At 46.6% G+C, this 23,928-nt stretch overlaps 1 protein-coding gene across 6 annotated transcripts in view; it reads right to left on the minus strand.

Moving 5' to 3' along the window:
* Positions 1-23,928, minus strand: part of YAP1 (Yes1 associated transcriptional regulator) — a 58,754-nt gene that overhangs the window by 29,818 nt on the left and 5,008 nt on the right. For all 6 annotated transcript variants that reach the window (XR_006388147.1, XM_044284060.1, XM_044284058.1 and 3 more), the window contains exon 2: positions 13,791-14,041. Coding sequence is in view for 5 of the 6 variants with exons in the window: in XM_044284060.1 (XP_044139995.1) it covers positions 13,791-14,041 (251 nt within the window). In the remaining variant the exon portion in view is untranslated. The remainder of the gene's footprint in view (positions 1-13,790; positions 14,042-23,928) is intronic.

Here is a 23,928-nt window from a genome sequence, read left to right on the forward strand (position 1 = left end):
TTGGAAACAGCGATGGTATAATGATTGCTCCTCCTTATACGGAGGAAAAGATTGCTGCATGTAATAGCAGTGATCTCCTCCGCTAGAGAGAAGACGATTGCTGGGAAGGAACGCTTCCTTCCCGATAAAATCGCCAGTTAAATCGGGCTGTGTAATACACCCTTTAGGCTTAATGCACACAATAAGGATTAAGTGTAGATTCCACTGGGAATTTGCGTGTGGAAAATCCGCACCATAGGTTATGCACATAATATTCTCTGAGTATTTGAAATGGTCATGTACACAAAGCAGATTTTTTTTCATGCAGATTTTGACCCGAGGTGCGGATTTTAAAATCCGCAGCCTGTCAATTTTATTTTTCCTGACTGGATTGGCTCCATTCACTTGAATGGAGAGAGTAAAATCCGCACCAAATCCTGAACGTGTGCATGTACCCCAATAGGGAGAGTAAAATCTGCATGCGGGAAAATCTGCACCAAATCCGTATGCAAATCCGCACCCATTGAGGCGGATTGTTCACACAGATTTCCCTGCGAACACCTGCGGATTTTCCCGCACATATATCCTAACCGTGTGCATGTACCCTGAGGCCCCCTGCACACGGCCGTGTTTCACAGCCGTGTGCGGGCCGTGGAACCGCGGCCTGGATCCCTCCTGAGAGCAGGAGCGCACGGCGTCACTGGTTGCTATGACGCCGTGCGCTCCCTGCTGCCGGCACAGTACAGTAATACACTGGTATAGATCATACCAGTGTATTACTGTATTGCGGCGGCAGCAGGGAGCGCACGGCGTCATAGCAACCAGTGACGCCGTGCGCTCCTGCTCTCAGGAGGGATCCAGGCCGCGGTTCCACGGCCCGCACACGGCTGTGAAACACGGCCGTGTGCATGGGGCCTTAGGCTGCAGATTTTCCACCATGGAATTGCAGGCTTTAAAATACACAACATAATATAGTACCTGCAAAATGGATGAGATTTTACTAAATGTAATGCATGTGCTGCAGAAGAATCTGGAGTGGGAACGGAACGGACCTGTGGTGTGGATTTTTGACCTGCTGCAGATTTAACCTCTAATGAAAACAGCATGTAGCACATGCAGATACCTCTGATTTTACTGTGGAATTGCAGACTCCTTAGGTCTCGTTCACACTTCAGTGTTTGGTCAGTGATTTCCATCAGTGATTTGTGAGCCAAAACTAGGTGCAACTCTAAACACAGAACAGGAGCAGATCTTTCCCTTCTACCTCATGTCTGTGGAGGCTCCACTTCTGGTTTTGGCTCACAAATCACTGATGGAAATCACTGACCAAACACTGAAGTGTGAACGAGGCCTTATACTTTACCTACCATCTGAGCAATTTCTGGCTATGCATGAAGAACCTGCATCAAAAACCAGCATGTGTGATTCCAGCCCCAACATTTTTCCATAGAAGTTAGGATAAGGGTAATGGTGTACATTTCCTTCATACGGTCATAATTTTGGAGGACATCTATAACTAACATTGTCCTATCCGAATAAATACCTGCATTATGTTCCAGAAAAATATCCCAGAAGTAAATCACTATGAAAGGCAGGTTTCCAATCCAAGGTTTCAGAAAGCTCTGCCAAGTACACTGTATCCGGACAACCTGATAAGAACAGAACAGTCCAGGAAGGAGGAGAAACTTCTCCCACATGATCTGCTGGTTTAGCTGAAGTGGTCTGCAAAACCATAGGCTTACACAGTATGGATCATATGTAATTACATCCTCCAAACCACTCAAATTCGTCTTCCAAGAAGGCGGGAATTAGGGGAAAGGGTTTGGAAAGAAAGGATAACAGTTCTGGATGAGTCACTGACTAAGGATCCTGGAGTGCCACAGGCCTGATCCCCGGGGAGGACTCCAGCTTGACTCACATTTCAGGATAAACAAACTTGGGGGGGATATCTGCAGTTTGGAAGGTGATTGATAGACACTTTTACTGCCTGTTTCAGTTTCTAAATGGAAATGCTCTGTAGCCTCCAGATAAGATCAAAGGGACACAGTGCAAACAAAATGCTGAGCTACCTTTCCGAAAATAAAGCAGGACATGGATTATCCAGGTCATCAAGTACAGCAAATCTGTATACAGTGACCCTGACACTCCAGTCTAATGGACATGGACTGAATTACTACTAGCAGAGCCATGATTACCATACGTCTTAACTTTCCCAGACTTTCATCTGAAGTTCTGGTTGACATCGCTTAAAGGGGTTTTCTGGGTTCAGGATATTGAGGATGTACCCTCAGGAATGGCCATCAAGATCAAACCAGGTGGGGTTAAATTCTGCAGGATATTGCAATTTTTTCCCCATTCCGAAGAACAGAAATAAAAAAAGTCGGAATCCTCTACACCTACCGCCCCAATCAAGCGGACCAATGTAAGAGGCCGCAGCTCTTTCACAAGCATCATTGCCCCTTCCACTGGATGAACTGTCTCATATACAACTTCAATAGCCATCGGTCAACAGCTCGCTTAGTCGACAGCCATTTCTCCCACCTTCTTCATACACCTACATGCCCCGATTGGCCAAGCATGCATGGGTTTTTTTAAATCCCAGAAGAACAAAAGGATTGGGCACAAAAAAATAAAAACAACATTTATATGGAATTTAGGTCACCCGATCACTCTCTTCTTCAATATCTGTAGAAGTCGGGAGCTCCACATACCCATTAGATTGTCAGCTGGTCCTACTGAAAAATTTAGGTTTCAGCCAAGTATACATTAATGTTTATGGGGACCTTAAAGGGGTTGTCTCATCTCAGATAATGGGGGGATATCGTTAGGACATGCCCCCATTGTCTGATAGGTGCGGGCCCACCGCTGGAGCCCCGAAAGTGGTGGAGGGTGCACGGCACATGCGCAGCTGCCCTCCATTCATTTTCTATTGGGCTGCTAAAAATAGCTGAGCGAGGCCCATAAAAATTAATTGGAGCGGTGGCCGGTCATGCGTAGTGCGTTCCCATTCACTTCTATGGGGTAAGCTCTGTTCCCAATATAGGTGCGGGACCCGCACCTGTAAGACAATGGGAGCATACCCTAGCGATATGCCCCCATTGTCTGAGATGAGACAACCCCTTTAAGTGGCCGTAGATATTGAATAGCTGCCAGACCTCTATTTCTCCACCATGAACTAAGTGGACATTTTTCTTTCAAGAGATAGGGGCCTTTATCTCCTGTGGTATCAGCCATGTTTAGCCACAACATGTCTGATCTTTTATAAAAAAAAAATATATATATAAATAATGACCCCAGTTGTGTGTGTATATGAGGTGCCAGTGGATCACTGTGGACACCACTCCTCGCTAGGCATTTTCTGCCCCCCCAAAAAACACACAATCATTGACATTTGTATAAACCGTTTGCAGCATTCATTCTGTCCATTATCTTTCCCTTTTCAAAGGTTTAGTTTCCACAGGACAAGAAAATGGGAAATCCAGATTTCAGGAGCCTGCAACTCATCACAAGACAGAACTCAGAGCTCCATTAGCCACAGGACACCAGGCTCCTGCCTGCTCTTATCTGTGGCACAACCCCTCGGACTGGTTATCTAGGGGTTATAACCTTGTCTCATCTCTAACATGCCTTTACAGTCACACACACACGCTTTTCAAGAGGTCGGAAGTCAGACTTAAAGACCCTATTAGACCAAGCAATCTTCAGGCTACTTATGGGAAACACGTGTCCACAGGAACGCCCGTTCCTCATAATTTGCCCATATAATCGTGTTGCTAATCAGTTGCAAAACGAGCAAATGCTCAATTGTTCGCCGATTTGCATCTTTCATTAGGATGAAAGATGCCCGATTATCAGAGGCACATCTCAGGAGAACTAAATGAGGGAGGAACGACTGCCGTAGCGATCATTCCTCCCTCATCCAGCCTGTGTAATAGGCTGATGCCAACGAAGGCCAATTGACTCGTCCTGACCGAACATCAGACAGTCTAATAGGGCCCTTAGGTTAGGTCTACACAGCAACATTAGGACGAGAGTAAAGTCACTGCATTACCAAGGCCTCAAACTCATTGTTACCTTATGGGAAAAGTTGTCCCAGGTGACCTTCAAAATACTGCAAAATATTAGATCAGAACCGGTGAGGGTCTGACTCAGCATCCCAACCATCAGCTGTTAGAAGAAGCTGTGGTGCTCATGGTTTACATTGGTCCATACTGGTTTCCTAGTCGTTAGGCTTGGTAATGCAAGTCTGTCCCATTTAAGCGATGGGCCATAGATATTTAAACCCTGGATCATCCATCTCACTACCCCAAAAAAAAAATTAAAAGATAAACTCCCCAATATACTAGAACTTCCATTTCTAAGCCAGCTGACAATGATTGTCATGACAAAAGCCCTGTAGTATCCCTTTGCTTGATGATCTGCGGACATGTGAGACCCGTGCCACCTCCTGCTGGTACATCATTGAGCACAAGTCAGCGAGGGGCTGGCATGCTAACTGCTCCTTTCTAAGCCCCATTCTTGGTCCCTGCTGTGCCAGAAGGGTTGGTGGGCATGGTATCAAGTGCGAGGAAAGGAGGGGATGCTGGGATCTGTAGTTTTTTCAGTGCCCACTGAAAAACTAAGTTCCACCTCAGTGTTAGGCCCCTTTTCACACGGGGCGAGAATTCCACGCGGGTGCAAACCGCGATGTGAACGCATTGCACCCGCACTGAATCCAGACCCATTCACTCCAATGGGGCTGTGCACATGAGCGGTGATCTTCACGCATCACTTGTGCGTTGCGTGAAAATCGCAACAAGCTCTATATTGTGCGTTTTTCACGCAACGCAGGCCCCATAGAAGTGAATGGGGCTGCGTGAAAATCACAAGCATCCGCAAGCAAGTGCGAATGCGGTGCGATTTTCACGCATGGTTGCTAGGAGACGATCGGGACCCGATCTTTATAAGGGAAAATAGCATTCTTAATACAGAATGCTAAGTAAATTAGGGATGGAGGGGTTAAAATAAATAAATAATTTAACTCACCTTATCCACTTGTTCGTGCAGCCCGGCTCGTCGTCTTTGAGGACCTGGGAGGAAAAGGACATTTGGTGACGTCACTGCGATCATAACATGGTCCATCACCATGGTGATGGACCATGTGATGAGAGCAGTGACATCACCAAATGTCCTTTTCCTCCCAGGTCCTCAAAGAAGAAGAAAGAACACAAGCCGGGCTGAGCGAACAAGTGGATGAGGGGAGTTAAATTTTTATTTTTTTTAACCCCTCCATCCCTAATTTACTTAGCATTTTGTATTAAGAATGCCATTATTTTCCCTTATATCCATGTTATAAGGGAAAATAATAAAATCTACACAGCGCCTAACCCAAAGCCAAACTTCTGTGAAGAAGTCCGGGTTTGGGTACCAAACATGCCAATGTTTCTCAAGCGTGTGCAAAATGCATTAAAATGCTTTGCACTGACGTGGAAAAAAATTGCGCATTTTCCGGCAACGCATCCGCATCTTGTCTGGCCCTCACACAGGACGCCCGTGTGAAAGAGGCCTCAAGAGGCGTTTGCGTTCACATCTCCGTCAGATGGTGGCCGAAACCTGGCATTCATGCTGGAAAGCAGCCAGACCACCACCTGGCCTTATTACAGTCAATGGTTATCTGGCGGTGATCTAGAGAATCCGGCAAGCCATATCCGGCAGAGAACATTCACCGGAGATGTGAACGAGGTCTTAGTGCGGTACACTGTGTGCCACAATACGAGTTCTATGAGCATTCCTAAAAGTGCTAAACATGTTTTAGGATGAGGGAACCTTTTTGCGAGCACCGTGAATTACCCTACATCCCATTCACAAACTTTTTATAGAAATTACTGTACATAACTGAACACAATGAAAGTGCTGCCGCATGGTTGTTTTTTTTTCTGAAGCCCAAATCAGGAGTGGATCATAAAAGGAGAGACAGTATTCAAAGGGTCGTCCAACCATTTACAAGTGAAGGCCCAACCTCAGGACATCATCTCATTGGCAGGGGTCTGACATCCCGCCCCTCCTCTGTTCTGCTTTATCTCTGGAAGGACATACTACAGTGCTGCTTCTATGAAAGTGAATGGTAACCAGCTCCATCCACTGCAGAACAGATGCAGCGTGGGACCCCTGCTGATCAGGTCTATCATGAGGAAAATACATCACTTGTAGAGAGTTGGACAACCTTGTAAGAGTACCCTCAAAAACGTAAAATATGCTGCCACCTTAATTGTCAGTTAGATGTAAAACAACTTCAAGCAACCATGCAGACAGCCTTAAAAATTAAAAAAACTAAAAAGTTTGGTGTATACAGGTCCTGTGCAGCCCTATGAGTCATCGTAGCTACTGACTGCAGGAACAGTAGACTAAGTATGGAGACACAAGCCTGCACAGGAGCTGTATACACAAAACTGGGAAGATTTCGAAAGCCCCATTTCGACGAATGGGACAGTCAGAGAAATTTCTACTACATGTGAATATCTTCTTATGAGGGTACATGTGCTGGATGGTAACCCCATAGGAAGGAGATTGTTGTAGACGGGGAGGGGTTGCCAAATTTCTCAAAGTTCTCACACAGTTTATTGTAGGTCTCCACATAAATGCTTCAAGAACATAACACAGATAGAAGATCTTCATCTCCACAATCGGGAGAAGATGGTTCTTCATTCTGTAGGGTTTCAGACAGGAAGCACTGTGTACAGTACAAGACAACTTCCCGACAATTACATGAACACTAACAAGGACATCATAGCAATGACTGCGGTCGTGGTGACATCTGAACATTTACTGAGATCATGTCAGGAAATGAGCTGTCACAGCGTAACCGCTTCTATATCCTGGGAAAACTGGGAATACTGGACCTGCACCATGCAAGAAGCTGTCACCAGGTCTGCAGAGATGGGATGGAAGAGACAATACATGGCCTGCCTGCGCTTGTGCGAGATAGATCCAAACTGACAACATGGGGAACATCTACATCCCCTCTGAGATCCACCTGTCCGATCCTGATCTCTACTGACCACTGCCATCTTTAGTCCAATGGTCCTTTAGCACAGACCAACTTTTTGTGCAATTATCGGGGATAAGTGTTCCTGCTAACGCCAATTCTCGATAACTTTCCTTTGTAAATGTGCCGCCAATCACCCGATGAATGACAAAATGCCCGTCCATCGGGTGATCTCATATTTAAGCCGTCACCTAAAATTATCTCGGATTATCTGCTGCCCAGAAATTATGATTCTGTATGAGGACGAGAAACCGCAGCAGCCATCTCTGATCCCTATAGAGATGAGACGATTGCTGCATGTAAATGCAGGTCTCACTTCCGCTGTCGATGAGCCATTTATAGGGAAAGTTTGGTCCGTTTCTGAATACTAATAATAATCTACCAAGGATCATTAGGGAGCATAGAGCAGTTGGTTCTCCACTGACTGGTAGGTCGCGGCAAATCCTAGCAACAGGTAATTACTTGGTTAAGGCTACATTCACACCTCTGGTGTGAATTCCCGTACAGTCTGCTGGAATTGATCGGATCCGGCACTGCCGAATGCGGACGGAATGTATGCCGCCCCATTAAGTATAATGGGGTCTGGCGGTGATACGTACGCATTCTGGCAAACAAGTGGAGAACAGGACGGACACAAACCTCTGCATGCTGCGTTTTGTGTCCGGCCAATTCTCAGCTTTTCTGGCAGAACAGTCATGTCGGTGTGAAAGTAGCCTGTGGCACAACGCTGTTAAATAAGAAGGGTAAATGGCAGAAGCCCTCAAAAGGACAGTTTTGCTGCGTGAAAACGACACGGGTCTCTTACCCGTCCCACATGCATGGAGCCTGTACAAAGGCAAACAGTCCCAACTTGTGTCTCTTAGAATAGACCGTCTAAAGATGATCCATGTCTCACCACCTTTGATGCATCTTTAGACCGTCTGGTTTTAGAGTGCAGCCATCACCTATTAGAATTGCGTGTCAATCCTAGAGCAACTATGGCACATATTGTCATATCTTACACCACACCCTTTCTGGCACACCACCTTGTTGAGGGACCAGAAAACACATGCCCAAAAACACTTAAAAGGGGTACTCCTGTAATAATGACTAGTTACTGCCCCACCAAGCTAAGGATTCACGCAGTCGCCATTTTCCGGTCCCCGCACTCTTCATCTGGCTCAGCATGGGCATGGTTACATGCTCTGCTGCAGCCAATGACAGGCTTCAGTGATGATATGGCCACAAGAAGGACATCACTGCTGAAGCCAGTCATTGGCTACAGTGGAAAATGTGACCATGCCCATGCTAAGCTAGATGTAAAGTGTGTGGGGGATCAAAAGATGGAGACTGGAGGACCGGAGCGATTGAGCAGGCTGCTGGCACTTGGTAAAAGGTCATGATTGCTGGGGGGTTGTCCATGATGTTTTATTTAGGTCCCTCCTTTAATTATTATCTGCAGCTCTCGTGCTGGCTTCACCAGACTTCCAGACCAGCATATAAGTTTCCTGGGGTCACATGCACTATTGCAGCCAATGACTGGCCTCAGTAATGATGTGCCGATTGAGGACACATCCCCACTGAGGCCAGTCATTGGCTGCAGCGCACATGCCCGTAACCGTGCAGGAACCTCAAGTCCAGTGAAGACAGCATGGAAGCCAAGGAGTGATGGGGAGCAGGAAAGTATAGCCTTCTTCACAGGTTCTGCTGGGAGCAGAGGGTGGGATTGGAATCACATGAGCTATCCCACCACTTTCAATTGGCTTAGACTGTATGGGAAAGTGACAAGGACTCCCATAGACAATAGTCAACAACTTAAAATAGATACAGTTCATAGACCTCTATGTATTTCGTGCCCATGTCTATGTATGCAGGTAAAAGTTGACTGAAGGCGCAAGTTATAAGAGGGTTTCCAATGTCTCAAGGCAGAATCCTCCACGTTACCCCAGACCGCTGAGATTACCCTTCAGTTATACTATACAGCAACAGGCATTGTCCAGGAGAACTTGCAAAATTCTCGCGGGGCCAGAAAGGGTTAAGCCGCCCCGGCAGGTCAGCATGTGATCCCAGCGGGAGGAGCGGGCATTATTTTGCTTAACAACCCAGTTTATATCCAGGCCTTTTCTCAATCAGGTCTGATCCCTCACAGCCAGAGGCCCATTCAATCATTTACTGAGGATGTCTGCCGGGGGAACAGACGCCCTCGCTCATGCATGCGACTTTACCAGACTTGTGTGTACTTTACAGCCTGAGGCTCCTCATTGTTCCAGGTGAAACATGAGCCGTAAGGAAACCAGGGCCGTGCGGAAAAGATCAATATGTGCCCTTTTACAGGTATTTAAAAGGGGAGATTTATAGCAAAAAGTTCAAGAGCTAAGTGGACTCCTCCTGCAGGTAGCGGAGCGGAGGCCGTCACGTGGACTGAACACAAGATGCCTATAAAGTGAATAATATGGGCCGTGGTATATTACTCCTTCTTGAGCATACAGGTAATAAAGCAGCCTACAGGACAGGTTACAATTCCTTACTCGATACCCATCATCGGGATGGGAACAATGGTGTAACAGGCAGAGCAACAAAGAAAACTAGATATGGCTGCCCAGGACAGACTAGAGCCACTGTCAATTTAAAGGGGTTGCACGGCCTAGGAGCCAACAACCCCAATAGTGGAAACCAGTGCCAAATATATATATTAAAAAAAAAACACAACCACACTCTCCTGTCCGCAGTCCCGACGTTGAGAATCCCCACAGGACCAGAAGTAGCTTGATCACATGACTGCTGCAGCCAATCACTGGCCTCGAGGTCACATGTGCTAGAACACCATTTTACCGCTAGTGACGTGATATTCTAGCACATGTGACCGCTAAGGGTCATGACTAGGTGCTGCCGTCACAAGACCAAGCTAATTCCGGTGGACAAGCTTTTTTTTGGGCCCGGACAACCCGTTTATAGGGGTTATCCAAGACGAAACTTGTTTATCAGACCTCTTCAGAGTGGCTGGACCCGCAGTGAGGTTCATACTTACCTGGTTCCCACGGACACCTCCGCAGTGCCGGGTCTCTGGGAATCAACATCCTGTTGATGGGCATCACATGACCTGTCACCCATACAGTACGTCACTGGGTCACATGCAGTATGGGTGACGCCCGTCAACATGTTGATTTCCAGATACCTGGGACTTGCAGAGGCGGCCATGGTGCGATGCAGCAGGAAGCCAGCGGTGGGGACCACGCAAGTATGATCACCACCGTGGTTGCAGCCACTCTGAAGGGGTCTGTTAAAGTTTAGTCTTGGATAACCCCTTTAAAGTGTAACCGCCATGTTTTCATTAAAAAAATATAAAAAAAATTGCATATGTTACTGCTGCAGCAGCATTACACATAAAGCAATCTTTAGTTTCTTCACATACCACTGCTTTCTTTGAGTTTTTCCTTTAGTTACATCTGTTTTAGGGCTCTTTCACACTTGCGTTGTCCGGATCCGGCGTGTACTCAATTTGCCTGAATTACACGCCGGATCTGGAAAAACGCAAGTGAACTGAAAGCATTTGAAGACGGATCAGTCTTCAAAATGCGTTTAGTGTTACTATGGCAGCCAGGACGCTATTAAAGTCCTGGTTGCCATAGTAGTAGTGGGGAGCGGTATACTTACACTCCGTGCAGCTCCCGGGGGGCGCTCCAGAATGACGTCAGAGCGCCCCATGCGCATGGATGATGTGCCATGCAATCACGTCATCCATGCGCGTGGGGCGCCCTGACGTCACTCTGGAGCGCCCCGGGAGCCGCACGGACGGTAAGTATGCTGCTCCCCACTACACTTTACCATGGCTGCCAGGACTTTAGCGTCCCGGCAGCCATGGTAACCACTCTAAAAAAAGCTAAGCGTCGGATCCGGCAATGCGCCGAAACGACGTTTAGCTTAAGGCAGGATCCGGATCAATGCCTTTCAATGGGCATTAATTCCGGATCCGGCCTTGCGGCAAGTGTTCAGGATTTTTGGCCGGAGCAAAAAGCGCAGCATGCTGCGGTATTTTCTCCGGCTAAAAAACGTCCCGGTCCTGAACTGAAGACATCCGGATGCACCCTGAACGAATTTCTTTCCATTCAGAATGCATTAGGATAAAACTGATCAGGATTCTTCCGGCATAGAGCCCCGACGACGGAACTCTATGCCGGAAGACAAGAACGCAGGTGTGAAAGAGCCCTTAACCTCTACAATATGAGGACCTTCTCGAGATGGCTCCTCTGCCAGTTCTGAGGCCAAAACTGCTTTCCCTCACTTCCCATACACACTTGCTGTAGCCATAAGCTCCCTGCCAGCCAATCAGATTGGATTACTGAGAGACACGCCTCCTCACTCTGAAGTGTGGAGGACCGCCCCTCTGTCTTCCTAGCCAGAGACAGACAAGCCATAGCATCGGTCTTTTAAAGTGTACCTATCATTTAACAAACTTACCTCTAGACACTACTTTCTACGATGTTCATGCTTTTCTTCCTATTCATTTTGGTCCCTTTCATTTCAAACCCCTTTTTTGGACATGTCTGAATTCAGAGTTTCCGTTACTCCGTCTTCACAATATCTACGTATCTGCCCTAAGGGGGCGGGACTGTAGTGTAGCCGTTGCCTATACGCAGCGCTCGTCTGACGTTGCACTCACTTCCCATAATTCTCTGCTGCAACTCATTACCAGCAAGGGGGAAGCTGGGTAATAAGAGCGCTCTTCGGACAGTGCGGGAGCGCCCATTGCTTAACCAACAGGAAGCAACCCGTAGACGTACGCAGCGAGTCAGTCTACGGATTATGCCTGACAACAGAAGGCTTCCTCAATGTTTGTGAGTAGGATGACCGTAGCAACCGCAAAAGTGAGGACACTTAGAGGATTTATGAACTACTTTTAAATAGACAATATATTATACATTTAAAGATTAACATGACAGCTACTGAATTAAGAAAAAAAAGATTGAAATGATAGGTACACTCTAAAGGGAGCAGTGGAAAGGGACAGAGGACATTAATGAAAGCTGTGATTATAAGGTAATTACAGATCTTTTGACAATCGTTGACGGACTTACTCAGGTGTACATGCCTAGCTCTAATAAACTAGCAAATAAAAAAAAATATATATGACAATTACACTTTAAGGCCCTTTTACAAGGACAATAACCAGCCGAACTAGTGTTCAGAGGAAGTCTTACTCCCACACACTGGCCTATTTAAAACATGGCAACTCATGGCTTGGGTGCAACATGGACATCCAGCGTAGAAAGCCATTTCACTGAGCAGCGGTCAACTTGTTATATCGTCAGTCGGCATCTATTATGACCCTTTTACAAAGGCCGATCATAGGGAACAAACTGATCTTTCTTGATCATTGCGCAATTGTGGAACTGCGGTACAGCCGCCATTTATATGCAGCAGTCATCCTCTGATCGGCGGCACATTTACACAAGGCAATTATCGGGAATGATTGTCCGTACGAACATTTGTCCCAGGTGTAAAAGAGGCTTTACCTGTCCTCAACCAATTCTGATAGCAAAAGCGATCACTCAGTGGACTCCTAGGCTATGGTGAACCCTCTTTTGCAACTGCAGTCATGAGAAGTAGGACAAGGTACCCCGTGGTGGCATAAGGCCAGGCCTACCCTACACCACAAGGCAGCAGCTAATTCAGTTCTTTTCATCTCCACTGATAACGAGATCTATGGGAAGCTTTGTAGGTTTCACGACCGTCAAGCTTACACTTTGTGGCTCCCCCCCCAAGCTGCCAACCCTCCATCTGAAAGGCTGGAATTACAGAGCGAGAGACATAATAGATACTCTGACTTTCTACTGACCATAACTATAGGTAGCTTTTACCATACTATATATGCTCATCAACCAATGCTTAGGCCGTTTAGATGACTTTAGAGCCAAAGCAATGGATATTAAAGAGGTGGGGTAATATAGGGCAGATACTACTTTGCTCTTTTTTAATCCACTCAGATTTGCCTTCAAAAACTGCATAAAAAAAACCATTTAAAACAAAAAAAAACTGCATCTGGCTACTTAGAGGTTCTCTGGATTTTCAATATAGATCCTACAGGAAAGACCATCAGTATCCAATCCGTGGGGGTCTGACTGCTGGCACCCCCGCTGATCAGCTGTTTGAAGAAGCTATGGCAATGCAGGCTCTTCATAGGCCACTGACGTCACATGGTCCAGGTGCAGCAATACCAAGCAAGTCCACTGTATGATGTTTGGCGCTGTGCTTGGTATTCTGGGAGGAGACCTCAGCGCTCACCAGACTCTTCATACAGCTGTTCGGTGGTGGTGCTGGGAGTCGGACCCCACCAATCAGTGGCTAGGCCATCAATACTGTACGCCAAGAAAACCCCTTTAATACCTAGGCCCGCCATGTTTAATAAAGAATGCATATGATGATCCAAAAATAACATATTACATTTTCATAGTAATGAAATTAAATTATAGTTGCAAATCCACCCTTGGCATCACAGAGAGGTGCAGCCCTAAACCATCACATGTCGGGCCTCCAGGACCTATATATAGAATGTAATAGTATTCATTTACATAGTCTATTATTACATTATTACATGACGTCCATCACACCTCCGCACTGCCCGTTTCTGTCACTACTTTCCTCGTGTACATGACAGGCTCAGGTGTGACCACAACCTCAGCTCATCAAAGACCTGTTCTAACCTGTATCGGTAAATGCATAAAAAAAGTACAAAAATACAATCTTAAAACCCCCGTGCACATACAGAAGTAGATCATGGCATCTGCAAAAAGATTAGAGAGTGACTCACTTTAGAAAATATCTTTGTCCCGATGGAGTTTTGGCCATTTCCCATCCCGGAGGCAGGGGGACATCGTCTGGAATCTCGAAAGACGACTGCCGGAGATGCGGATTTGGAGCGGGTTGTCCTTGGGCAGAAACCACACCTTGTGGAGAGAGTGCCCCCGGAGAGACGGCGCCAAGCTGCAGAGAGGCTGGAGAGGAGTGAGCGCGAACATGCTGAGGAGTGAGCGCCCCCGCGGATCCACCGTCTGTGCTGGCCTGTGAGGAGGCACATGGGTTACTTAAACTGGCTGCTGGGTTATTGGATTAGACAAGTTCTACCAACCTCAACACCTTCACACATACGGTAAAATTTGGCATGCAAGAGATCTAACAGAGGTTGCATGAGATTACGAAAACATGGCTGCTTTCTTTGGGCAGAGTTGCAGTACCAGATTTATCCCATGGTCATGTGAGGCTCCATTTCTGGTGGAAAACGGACATGTTTTCCTAATCACATACAAACTCTGGGCATAAACACTATAAAAACTTGACAAGATAGAATTATTTTCATCAGTGGGGTTTCTAGGGTCACTTTAGAACAAATGACCTTTAGAGGGGAGATCCCTGCACCACTTTTGATCTCTAGGAAGTGTTCCCAAAAATTTGACCAGGCATGTGCCCACAGATTCCCACCAATGAGTGGATTGAAGTCTTACAAAATCAAGAGGAACACTGTAAAAGCGGTATTCGGTGGTGACAACTCATCTCCCATCCACAGAATAAGGGGATAACTTGGATACCTGGGGGGTTCCCATCAATGGAAACTGGACAATATAGAATAAGGTGCTGGACTATGGGCACCACTGCGGTCCCAGCCACCAGAGGGGCCGGCACCTTTTCCAATAGTGTAAGAGTGACCACTGCTGGATTGCAGGGTGGTCGTAACCCCTGGATATGAGCAGTGTATAATGTGATGGAAAAATGAATTAAGCCAGCAAAGCAGGCAATATGGACAATCACAATACATTAGTAAGTGCCTTGGTATTAACTCTCTACATGATAAATGCAATTTTTTTAACCCCCTTTAAGAGAATAGGGACCCCGTACCCCTTGGGCCAAACAAAATGAACGGAGCTGCAGGAACGCGCACGGTTTCTTAATTCATCTCTAGGGGAGTTCTGAAAATAGCTGAGAGCTTTACTTGACCGTCTCCAGAACCACCACTAGAGATTAACAGATCAGCAGTGTGCATAATCAATCCGCAGCTCAGTTTATTTTGGGTGGAGGACCCATTCTTGTGATAATGGGGGTTCCAGCAGTATGACCTCTACCGATCTAATAGTTATCCCCTATCCGGTGGATGTCACAACCTGAATACCCCCTTACTGGATCACCCATAGCCTTGATTTCCAGCAGGAAAAGAACCAAGGACACATCTTGGTATGGCCACGTTCACATGGTCTGCATTTTTCATCAGCATCTGTGAGCCAAAACCAGGAATGGAACCTACAGAGGGAAGACCTATTCTGGAAAGATGTGCATCTGCACCTGGTTTTCACTTAAACACCAATGCAAAATACCATTCTGCCTCATGAAAGCGGTCTGATGCTGTGGATGACCAATGAAGATAAGATCATCACAGAAAACATGCTGCCCCATAAAAAGTAGAGAACACCCCACAACAATGAAAGCTACCATCTCTAGCTTTTACAAAAAAATAAATAAAAAAAAAGGGTAAGGAACCTAATCATGGCGGAATATAAGAAAGTGATGGGATGGAATATCTTCCGACACAGGAGGCCACTAATCCCATAGATAGACTGCTTGAAGAACCCATCTCTAGCCTAAAACAGATGACAGTGAAGGTGCCCTCCACTTAAGGGTAAAGTCGCTAATGTCAGTGGGCGTTGTGCCCACTGTGCCCTGACAGATGAAGCTGGGTAGAAAGAAGGATAGAGCGTGTTGAATTTCAATTATCCAATACTTCTGGAGACAAGCCAGGGTCAGAGATGCTGACAGAAGCCATCTCCTTATTAGGGATGAGCAAATCACTTTCGGATGGAACATCTGAAGTCGATTTGAATAATACTTTGTTTAAATACTGTACGGAGCGAGCGCTACGTACAGTTTTAGAATGTATCTGCTCCTATGAGCCGAAGTTATTACGTCGAAGTCTCGCTCCGTACAGTATTCAAACGAAGTATTATGCAAATCTATTTTGGATGTTTCGCCCGAAGTCAATTCGCTCATCCCTACTCCTCATTCAAAACACATACACACTTGGCCAGGCCGAGCATGCATGTGTACGGGGGAGTCGAGAAGAATAGCCATTGACTGATAATCGAGAACAGAGCCTTATGTAGCTGAAACAGCCAAGATAGATATTCTCCTTGAAGTCTGCCATGTAGCCCCAAGAAGCAAAGATCTCTTCTACCGGAGTTATGTCCTGATGCTGAAAGGCACGCCAAAAAAAAAACTAGAAATAGAACAATGATTGGAGATGTACATAAAAAAAAAATAAAAAAATAAGACTATTAGCCAGCAAGGAATTCTAGGAAATGCAAGCTCTGAAGCTTGCAGAATGGTGAATGCAGCTCTGGTTTGGAATACATGCTGTAAAGCCGGCCGAACAGGTGAGACGGCTGACTGAGGGAGCACTTGGCTGACCTCCAGCTCTCTCGCTGATGATTATATGTGAAGGCGCTTTTTGCAGTTAAAATGGGCAGCCCCCTTCCCTGAAAAAAATGGAGTAATTTTTTGTCTTTTTTGACTAAAGGCTAATGATGGAGTTCACAAGCTGCAGACATCGCTACCACCACTGTCTAATGTGGGCCTCAAAAAATGCTTCTTAACAACATGGTGCTTCTGCTGGCTTAAAGGGGATGTCCACATGAGCGGCACTTTTAAAAACGGAGATCGTGGCAGTTATATCCCTCACTGCAGGAAGCTGAAGCCACGGAAAACACTGCTTTTCACCCTTGTGTCCAACTCTACCCAGAGCTGCCGATGTACAGCCAGAGCGTAAAGTTCATTCATTCCATATTGTATGGGTCTTGTTAAAGAGGACTTGTCCCCCGCTCCCGTCATGTCCGTTTTAGTAGATACTTATATTTCCAATGTAAAATGAAGTCTGGAGCATCTATTCCTACGACTCCTATTATTCCCACTAAACGTTTATGAACATATTGCTACAAGTTTGCAATGGAGGTCCAGCTGGGTGTAACTGTTAGGGGCGTGCCCCTGTACAGTCCAACACTGGCAGCACTGACTGGATAGTACCAAATTGCTAACACCCATATGGACCAGCATTGCAGACTGCCGGAAATTCACTCAGTCGATTCTGGTAGGAATATTAGAGGAATGGCACACCATAGGGCTATATGAACAAATGCTCCAGAACTTATTACATGGGGAATGCAAGTAGTTACTAACACAGACATGTCAGGAGAGGGGACTGGTCTGTAACTTGTCAGTGCCAAATAGGATCTACTTAACCAGTAATGTCCTAGAGGTTCCTAACACTATTTCTGTTACTGCAAAAAGCCCTATTAATTATTACGGTGCCGACATACAGATAGTGGAACCGATGAAAAGCGTGAAGTTAATAAGTGATACGCCATAGTACTCAGTCCACGCTCCACCGCCGGCAGGGTCACCACTACTCTCGTCAAGCCCTGATGGCTTCAGCAGCGCTCAACACAATGCAAGCTACACTGTCCAACAGGAAACTGCACCAAAGGGAAGGAAGCGAGCTGAAGGTACCAGCGGGACATCAGGGACAAATGATGATTCACAAAATGGATCACTCAGAAAAAGTCATACAAGATCCACGACGCAAGGACCGGGCCCCAAAGTAATACGACAGTCAAGGATAAGTGAGAACTGCAGTAACCGGAGGTCACAAGCACTGGCCTGCCTGCGTCATCCTGCGACTTTATCAAAACTGGGGAGCGATGTGACATAATCCCAGTATTTGTACTCCAAAGGTCCCTTTTACACTGGTCAATCATCGCTCACTCCCGATAACTGCCCCATGTAGAAGTGCCACCGATGACCCGACAAACAAGCAAGATGCCCCGTGTAAACAGGCGATGTGCTGCAGACAATAGCGATCACTGGTTCGCCATTCACTTTTCATTGTACTGTGGGAGAGGTACATTAAGCTAGCACCAACGGACGTTAATGCTCGTTGAAGGGGTTGTCTCATCTCAGACATTGGTACCATATTGCAAGGTTATGCCACCGACGTCATCTCTGGGACCTCCTCCCAGAACCGGACCCCCAAAGTGAAACAGGCACACATGTACAGCTGTCCATTCATTTCTATTGGAGTTCCGAAAATAACAGCACTGGCTAGGCCATTTGTGGTCAATGAAGCGGTGGCAGCTTTTGTGCGGCGTGCTCTCCATTCACTTTTACGGGACTTCCAAAATAGCGAGCCTGCTTGGCTATTTTGGAACTGCCACATAAACTAATGGAGAGCACCCCGCGATCTTGTTCACTGTGGCCCTGTTCTAGAGTTAGGCCTATGAGACCCGCACCTATCTGACATTGTGGGTATATCCTAGTGTAAGGCCACCAACGTCCGAGGTGAGACAACCCCTTTTATGCCCAGCACTGGCACAGTAAGAACTCTAATCTGTGTCTAAAGCTGCCCATACACCTTAGATGGCCGTCCGCCATCTCTACAGAGTCCCCCATACACATACAGGCTTGGTTTGGCTAAGCCGCTGCTAGACACCTTGGGCAGTAGCTTACCTTCCAAGATAACAAAAGAATCAGGCATTGAAATTCAAAATGGCTGATCCTTCTCTCCCCGAAGGCATCTGTTGTAAGAGTCAGGAGCTCCCCATACACACTAGATAGTCAGCAGATAATGGCAGGCTTGGAGAATAGGCTAATGTGTGAGGGCCTTATAAGTAACTCAAGACTATGTCAATGAGTAGACTGGGCCTTAAAAATATGATTTGAAAGGGGAATCCGATGCAGTCTATAGCAAACACGTTGCATAGAGGTGTCAGAAAACAACTGGTATCGTTCTTGAGCTTGGACCCACTATAATGAAGCACGCAAAGCCTTGACTCTCAGCAGAAATCTCCCCAACATGTGCAGAGCTAAGCTTAATTTAATTGATTCTTTTCTTCAAATCTCCAGTCTTAGATTTCCACCAAATGCTCAGTCGTAGGGCCCCTTTAATCATAATTAAAAGTGTGGTCAAGGATGCAAGTGGCACAGATGCCATCAGGCAGGTGGAGATAAGCTACAGGAGGCTGGACGAGGTGGTGGTGGTGGAGACCTCCAAGATGACGTCTCAGTGAACAGCAGATGCAATATCAACTAGTTCCTTCTGAAATGTACATGGCTGGAAGGGGCACGGGTGAGGGGCAGGATCACAAGAGCTCTGTCGAAAGCATGTATTGACGGCTGTAGATATGCAGGCCTCAAGATGATGGTCAGGGCATGTCCCAACTGGCTTGTTTTATGTCCTGCAACCCATTCAGGATGCTACAAGGAGCCACCATCACAGCTTTGACAAGCCTCAACATCTACATCTGTGGTGGTACTTCCTGCACAACACAACCAACGCGGCATCAGAAGGTCATGCCACCCACTGATCGGCCATTACCGATTTTCACGTTCAACATCTCAATTTGGAAAAGAAATAAAATAAATCCAACCAAAATGATCTATACTACTCACACACATATTCCAAGCCCTAAGCAAAAACCACCAGCCACATAAAGCCTAAAAGTCAGAACTTCCTGCACAGGAGCTGCTTTGAAGGAAAACTCTACAATCTCCAGTTATGAACCACGTGTCCATAAATCGCAAGGTAGTCTGTCCATAGGGCATCCACGGGGCGTTGAGGTAATAACTAAGCTGAGAAGAAGAGGTGACAATCTGACAAGACATGCCACCATTAGCCAAGTTGGGTGACGTCTGCCAAGAGGCAAATCTAGTGGTAATGTTCAAAATGCGGTTTTGACCACTCTGTCAGGGTCCCTTATTTTTGATGAAAAGAATACCTCACTCTTCTTTCCATGTAATTTGGGAAAAACTGCCCCCGTTATATGTTAACAAGGTCAACAAGGATTGGACAGCGGTTTGTAAAAACATTGGTCACAGTCATAAGGCTCGTGTGAACAAAACCCAAGACTTATGGCTTAGAGCCTTAGAGGGATCTACTGATGAGAAATGCTAGGCTGACCGCTGGTGTCACAACCAGTAGTCCTCACGATGAGGTGTTCATGTTGGACCGTGCTCCATACAAACTCCTCTTTGCCCTTGTTGTGAGATTTGGAGGGGGGGGGGGGCGGGGGAAAGGGGGTAAGTAGTAGGGGTCCCAGTGGTTGGACCCTCCCTTATTTAACATTTATCATCTATCCGACGGATGGGTTGTAAACTTGTGGCAGCAACATCACTAATATAGAAGTGGACAAATTCTGTTGATTTCAGGCTGCCAGTACACCGAGAGGCATATGCCGCGCTGCAAAAACAACAGTCTATGACCGTACATAGGACCATGCTGTACTCGGGTCGGTCTACCATTTCATACAAGGGAGTATTTTGCTCAGATACTACATGAATTTGATGGAGGCACTATGTGGCAACACAATACCATAGGAGTCAACGGGAAGTTTCCTTAATGGTGCAACTTTACTGAAGTTTAATAATAGGAAAAAGTTGCATCATAGGACCCCAGTCACAATACTAATCAATCAGGTACTGCACGACAAGGCATCGCCAGGCCAAGGGATGGCGTGGGAAGCTGTAATATCACACGTAGACCAGACACTTCAGGACATGCTCCGGTTAAGTCCTCAGGTTATCAAGACCTGGAGAAAACAAGAGAATTCCTCAAATCCCTGCATAAGGCCATTTACACGCGAGCGCAGTACGGACGTGTATCCTGACCGCTGGACATGGACCTGGATCCACAGCATACTAGGGATTTGTGATGCCAGGAGTTCGAAGGGTAAACCTTCCTATAGGATAGGGACACAGGCCTATGATCTGGAAGCATGAATCTGGCCAAATAGGACCCAAGCGTAGAACCACCATGGGAGCAGCATTGCATGTGTGTGATCACTGAAGTAAGGAGGAACAAGTGGGGCTCAAGACCCCCGCTCTACAGATCAGTGCGGGTCCCGGCAAATATCACTCAGAGAAGACAAGTACTGAATATTTAGATTGTAAGCTCTTAGGTGGTTGTTCGAGATTCTGATATTGATGGTTCATCCTCAGCATAGGTCATCAATATTAGAGTGGCGGGGGGTCCGACACACCCGACGATCAGCTATTCAAAGAGGCTGCAGTCTATTCCTAGAATGCGATGTCACATGGCCATCGGTCACATGGCCTAGGAGCAGCTCAGACCCATTTAAATGAACCAGAAATAAATAAAAGTGCTTGTAGGGTGTTTTATAAACATCTGGCCACGCAAAAAATAAACAAATAAAAAAAAGACAAAAAAAGTGCCATAATAGGGAAAAAGTTCTGTGAAACCAGACAATATTTGAAAAAAATAAAAATAACTTCTATATCTTCCCCCAGCCAATATTTTACATCATATCTAGTGTTTTACATACACAGGCGGCACGGAGACTGGTGGCGGCACCTTCTCTTTAAGGTTCAGTGGCCCCTCTAAGGCTAAAGCCTCATGCACACGACCGTGTGTCTGCAAATCAGCAAAATACAGATCCTGTCCGTTTTGCATCCGCATTTCTTGCAGAAACCACTAACTTCAATGTGTCCGTGGTCTGCATTTTGCAGCCAAGTATAGGACGTGTTCTATCCTTTTCTAGAATGGACATGCGGATGTAGAAAGCACAGGGATCATCTGTGTGCTTTCTGTATCCGTATGCCCACAAAATGTGGACCGCAGACCTGTTCAGGTCAATGGGTCCACCAGAAAAAAAACAAAAAAAAAAACAAAAAAAAAAGGCTCGGGCAGCAAGACCCAATGTCCTGCAGGACGGCGAATAGTGACGGGGAAGTCCTGCAGGAGATGGCAGTCCTATTTAAACCAGCGATGACAAATCACAGCTTTTGAACCTGGGTGGCCTCAGCTGAGGAAAAAGTTGTGTGTGATGAAGTTAGAGGGGGGAAGGGACGCGTTCCCTCCTCCACCAGGCAGCAGCGTACAGGTCTCCTACCCGCGCCCAATGCAGCAGAGCAGAGTTTGTTCATGTCTTTGGGAAACCTACTGCTGTTACCCTGGTGAAATGACAAACCCGCCTCTGCTGCACAGAAGGGAAGGCTGGATTCTGCCTTTCTTTTGAAGTCTGGAGGCTGTAACACTAGAGCAGTCCTAATCCCGGCCCCGCACTTCCCTTCTAGTCCTGGAAACATTCCTATACGTCCATGTTCTTTTAAAGGGCCGGCCCCTCCCCCCTGGATGTGTTCCCTCCTGCGTTCCACCCTGGGGCCCAGCAACGGGAAAACCAGCAGCCAGTCCTGTGCACAACAATTGGAGGATTTTTCTTTCTTTCTTTCTTTTTTTTTGTTAATCACTTTGTCAATTCCCTTGGAAAAGATACAAAGTAACAAAAACATTAAGCATGTGATACAATGTAACAGACAGGCTCCGGTGACAAGTAAATATTTGGCCACATTGTAACTTTTCCAAGTAAGCGGTGAACCTTTTGCAATCCCAGTGGACTGTAATTAAAGGGACGGCAAACCCCCAGTAAGTAGGAGCGGGGCCTGTGCTGGAGATCACCGAAATTCTTATACATCATCAATGACGAACAGTATCCTTCATGTCGGTTTCTTTGCTCAGTTGCACTTGGCAATTAGAACGAAAAGGCCTAACTAGAAATATCTTAAAGGGGTCGTCCTGCTTCAGGAGGAAACCCAACACGCCTCGGGATCCTCCTGCAAAAAATACCAGGCAAGTACTTAGCTAAAAGATCCAGTACCGGTACTCCCCAGTCAGGCTCTATTTGGCCTGCTGTAGAGATGACGTCACGCCAACACGTGATCCCTGCAGCCAATCACTGGCCTTGGCGGATGCACCGTTGAGGCCAGCAGTTGGCTGCAGCAGTCACTGGTTGTGGACGTGTTATCAATGCTGCGGCTGGGAAGTCCTTACCAGTTCATTAAGGCAAGGTCTACACGACGACATTTGTCGCGCGACAATTTTTATAATGATAGTCTATGGCAGGGCTGGCCAACCTGCGGCTCTCCAGATGTTGTAAAACTACAACTCCCAGCATGCCCAGTCTGTTGTAGTTTTACAACAGCTGGAGAGCCGCAGGTTGGCCAGCCCTGGTCTATGGTGTTGCACTGCGACGGTTGCACAAAATCCATTCTAGATAGATTTTTCTGCGACCGACGCGTTGCAGCATGTCGCATTACGACCCCATAGACTATCATTATAAAAATTGTCGCGCGACATTGGTGCGACAAGATGTTGCAGTGTAGTTGTGCCCTATCTGTCGCGCGACACATGCTGTCGTGTAGACCTAGCCTAAGGCAGGTGGATCCCTCCTGAAACCGGACAACCCCTTTAATGTTCACATCAGACCCTCAAGCTGGTCATACACATTAGATTCACGTCAGACAAACCTACCGATTCAGGTAGACTCGGCTGACCATCTAACGTGTATGGGGACCCCCTGACTGTCCCTCAACGACAGAGGTTGGGAAAGAAGAAGGAAAAAATAAATGAGGCTGTTGAATTACAACATGCCCAATCCTTTCTTGTGGATTTACAGTTGTGGCTTTGCATGCAGTAAACCCACTGCCGGCAGATAGCAGATCTCAGCAACATCATCTGTGAGGTGGATTTGAAGCTTGCAGCATTTCTGGCTGCAGATTTTCACCACGGATTTCATCCTTTGCATCGCTAAACGGGTGAAATCCGTGGCAAATACGGTGCAAAATCTACACGAAACTCCACCGGGTGCGTCTTGCGGCGGCTCATTCCCGTCTCGCTATTGAGAGCGCATGCACTCATCTGAGCAGAGCATGCATGTGTATGGAGGAGTCAGCCGCCAAGCTTAGCGCTCATGAAGATGGCAAAGTTGCACGTACGAACCCTGTATGGCGGCACAGGTCCACTTGCAGCAGGGTATACTTACATAACGTAGCACGCCACGTCCTCGTAAAACTGGCGGCTCAGTGCGGGACCACAGCAGTCTACGGAGACGCAATACCAC

The sequence above is a fragment of the Bufo gargarizans genome, chromosome 3 (genome assembly GCF_014858855.1).
Source record: "Bufo gargarizans isolate SCDJY-AF-19 chromosome 3, ASM1485885v1, whole genome shotgun sequence".
Classification (NCBI taxonomy): Eukaryota; Metazoa; Chordata; class Amphibia; order Anura; family Bufonidae; genus Bufo; species Bufo gargarizans.